The sequence below is a fragment of the Vollenhovia emeryi genome, unplaced genomic scaffold (assembly GCF_000949405.1).
Source record: "Vollenhovia emeryi isolate VEMERY1.0 unplaced genomic scaffold, V.emery_V1.0 DF941856.1, whole genome shotgun sequence".
Lineage (NCBI taxonomy): Eukaryota > Metazoa > Arthropoda > Insecta > Hymenoptera > Formicidae > Vollenhovia > Vollenhovia emeryi.
Genome location: NW_011964510.1, coordinates 1 through 3,956, shown reverse-complemented (window position 1 = coordinate 3,956; position 3,956 = coordinate 1). Strand labels below are relative to the sequence as shown.

General features: G+C 47.6%; 1 protein-coding gene across 1 annotated transcript; it reads left to right on the top strand.

Annotated features, from left to right (window-relative positions):
• Window positions 1-1,464: 1,464 nt before the first annotated feature.
• LOC105570775 lies at window positions 1,465-3,071 on the top strand. Its single transcript, XM_012028220.1, has 2 exons — window positions 1,465-1,480; window positions 2,434-3,071. The coding sequence occupies exons 1-2, from the start codon at window positions 1,465-1,467 to the stop codon at window positions 3,069-3,071; spliced, it is 654 nt and encodes a 217-aa protein (XP_011883610.1).
• Window positions 3,072-3,956: the final 885 nt, after the last annotated feature.

Here is a 3,956-nt window from a genome sequence, read left to right as displayed (position 1 = left end):
TCTCGACGGAGGACCGAAGCCGTCGGCGGAGCCAGCGGTGAGCGGAGGAGCGGCTGAATCTGCAGCGAGCGGAGCAGCGGTAGAACACACAGCGAGCGGAGCGGCGACTTCAAAACCAGCGCCAGCAAAATCATCGTCTCGACGCGGCCGAACACGTTTACCCTGCATAGAGTACAGGCCGTGGAAATTACATAAGATCGAGCTGCCGCCTCCTCGCTTAACGAGACCGCCACGGATATTCATCAGCCCGTGGGATCTACGTGTAAGGCGCTTCACCAGCCCACGCTACATCCAAGCGCGCCTGTTCTCCCCGATCTCTCCGTTGCCACCGTCACCGCGGTCTCCACCACGCACGGGACGGTGTCAGACGACGCAGACTTCGACCATTGAAGTACGCACGCAAGGCACGCAAACCAGAGGCTGGACTACTAGCGAGTCGGACTCAGAGCCTGAACCGGAGTGCCCATACGGTCCCATCAGAGTGACCATAACGGCACATATCTTACCGAGAGCGTAATCTAAATTGCCGCGCTTCTCGGTAGATATATTTTTACAACGCGCCGCAAGGCGCACAAACTCGATCTAAAACAAACGCTGTATATACTTGTACATATCTGTAAATATATCTCATTTTTACATATCCCACTCTCGTCTATAAACGGACCTCACTACTGCGATCCTCCACCGAGCGAAAACTCCTTCTGCGCAACGATAAAGGGTGAACGAGCCCCCATAGGCTCCAAATATTACAATTGTAACGATACGTGCCCCGCTCTTCCCGGTTCTGGTCTCCGGATTGTCGGACGGGATTCCGAAATCCGCTTGTGCTTCGCGTAGCTATCAGACGCGCGGTTCTACTTAATCGGTCGGAAGAGCGAGCGTCGTCTCGGTCGGTATTTGACGTGCTGTGTAACGGAAAAGGGATCCTCCGTTCCTCCTATTTGCCGAATATGCTCAGCTCCAGGGCCGTCGGGAGGAAAGGAGGACAAGATCTTGATTACTTAGTAGAGTCGATCGCTTGGGGGGATCGGAAAATAAGTCGTACAGGTATTTAAAGGTGAAATAGACGTGAACTAGGTTTATTCAGGAACGAATACAAAGGATCTCGTGGTGATTACAATGGGTCCGCCCTAGAGTAAAAATATAAAGGAAAGGAAAAGGATTAATATTTACAGCGAGTCCGCCCTGTGGTTAAATACAAAAGAAAAAACAGGATATGATTAATCGGAATCAATTCGGAAAAGAATGATTACAATACGGATTTCAACGAGTACGGAAATTAATGGATACAATACGGAGTTTGATCGGAGCACGGAAATAATCAGTACAATACGGAATCAACGGAGTACGGAGATAATAAGTAAAATACAGAATTTCGATGGAGTACGGAAAGTACGGAATCACACGGAAAATAATAAGTACAGTACGGATTGTTAACGGAGTACGGAAAATAGTGAGTATAATATGGCTTTACTACAAGGTATGGAGAGTACGGAATCGATACAGAATATAATGCATTTATAACGGAATACTGGTAATACTGGAATCAGTCGGGCAGGATGACTGCACGGACCCTTCTGGTCTGGAAGGGAAAAAATAATAACGGGATTAATACTACGGAGCTTACGATTAGAACTACTAGGAAATATTCTTTCCTACCCGAATATTACCCCCCTGAGTTCTATACCGGTCAGGAAACAGGAAAAGGAATCTGGTCAGGACAGGATCACGCCCGAGCGGCGCCTCGTGATGCGTGAATTTGCAGTAGGAATTGTACACCGAGGAGCACCCCGTTAGGTGTACGCTACTGCGGAATCACTCCGCCCCCCGAATCACGGCGGTACCCGTGCCTTCGGGGAAAACGGAGTCAGGACGGAACGGGAGACCGGTGCGGAGAAATTGTAGCATGTGCACGCCGAGGAGCACCCCGTTAGGCGTACGCTACTGCGGGACGGGGCCCACAACGGAGTAGAGCCTCCACTGTGTGCTCCGGTTCGGTATATAGCCGGAGACAGGAGCACCCATTCAACTCCGGCTTATACCTGCAGCGGAGGTACCCGCTGCCCGGTGTTGACGGTCGGAGCACCAAGCGTCAACTGACTTAAAACGCCTGCTCCGGAGGGGCTTTTATACCCCCCGGACGGTGGCGCGCGGGGTGAGGCGGCGGGGGCGGGCGCGGCGTTGCCGGTTGCCGTCAACGCGTGGCAACCGCGCGTTATTGATTTTCTAGCCGGCTCCGACGCGGCAACCGCGCGTTATCGATTTTCTTCGCCAGCTGACTCCGACGTGGCAACCGCGCGTTATCGATTTTCTCCGGCTGGCTCTATTGCCTTCTCTCTCGCTCGAGGAATTCGGGTTTTTTCTACACGGCCGCGCCTCCCCGGTCGCCCTCGTTACACAATTATAAAAAAGCGCATAGTATCAACTTCACAGGTGTTGCTGATGCCCACTATCGCTTTATACTAGTAGATGTTGGGAAAGAAGGTCGTTGTAGTGACGGTGGAGTATTTGCGAATAGTCCTATAAAGAATGGGCTAGAAACTAACACTTTGGACATACCTCCAACTGCAGAAGTTGGTGGAAGGAGACTACCATATTCTCTAATTGCTGATGAAGCGTACCCTCTTTCCAAATATTTGATGCGCCCTTATCCGAGAAGTTCAAATCTTGATTTAAAAAAGAAAGTTTTTAACTATCGTTTGAGCCGAGCAAGAAGAGTGGTTGAGAGTGCTTTCGGAATTTTGGCAGCGCGATGGCGAATTTTTAGACGGCCAATAAATACTGACGTTTCAAGAGCCGAAAAATTAGTATTGGCCACAATTTGCCTACACAATTTCATTATTACAAGGGAACTTAAAAAACCACCTCAACAGAGACGTTATTTACAGTATAATGAATACGACGAACAACTTGCATTGTATATTAGACCAAATATAATAAATAGCACTAATGAAGAAATGATTTCAGGAAGAAATTTAGGTGGTATTTATCGAGATAGATTTGCTGAATATTGTTTTAACGAAGGTGCTGTAGAATGGCAGTGGGATAAAGCTGCAAATAATGACTTTTAACTAGTTCTAATTAAGTTAAAATCAATAAACAACGTATGTTTATTAATGTTTCAATAACTGATTCTCATTTTTAAAAAATTCAAGAGTTCTATTTCACAAAAAATGTAAGAACTTTTTTAATAAATTATAGAGATTTTGATTTATTTATTTTGCGTGTTTTACTTATGTATTAATTTATTTTGTATTTTATTTACGTATTAATTTCTGTAATAGTAGTAGTGGTTTATTGCTTCCTTTAGGTTACAAGGCGTTTTTACGGAACGTTCCCAAACCTCTCGACTCTCCTACTCCTCTCTCTACATTTTCCATATCCTACATATATTGGCGCTTTTTCAGGGAGCGTTCCCGAACCTTTTACAATTCCTTTTCCCCCATCTCCTCGCGACCTGGCCGTAAGCGACCCTTACATTCTCTTACCCCCCTCCCTCTCGGCCCTCCCTCTGAACCTCCCTCCACTTCTTCTATCACGCATCCCTTCCCTCCTCCCTCCATTTCCTGTTTCCACCTTCTGCCTTCTCTCCTTCCATTCTGTCTCGTCTTTCCTTTCCTGCTTCCTCCTTGTGTTCCCTCTCTCCTGTGCCTCCCTTCTCTCTTTCTTCCTCTCCTCTTCCACCCCCTCTCCTTTCTCCTTCCTACAATCAAAATCAAAATTAAAATCATACTTCAAAATTACTATCTTTTTAACCACTGGCTTCTCCTTCACCCCTCCCCCTCCCCCCTTCACCCCCTGTCCCTTCTCCTCTTCCTCTCCGCTCTCATCGTCTCCTCCCTCCGTCTTACTCTCCTCTACTTCCTTCCTCTTCCCCTCACTCCTTTCTTCCTACTCCCGTCTCTCCATCCTCCATCTCACCTCCCCTGTCTCTCTCTCCTCCATCCGCTCCATTC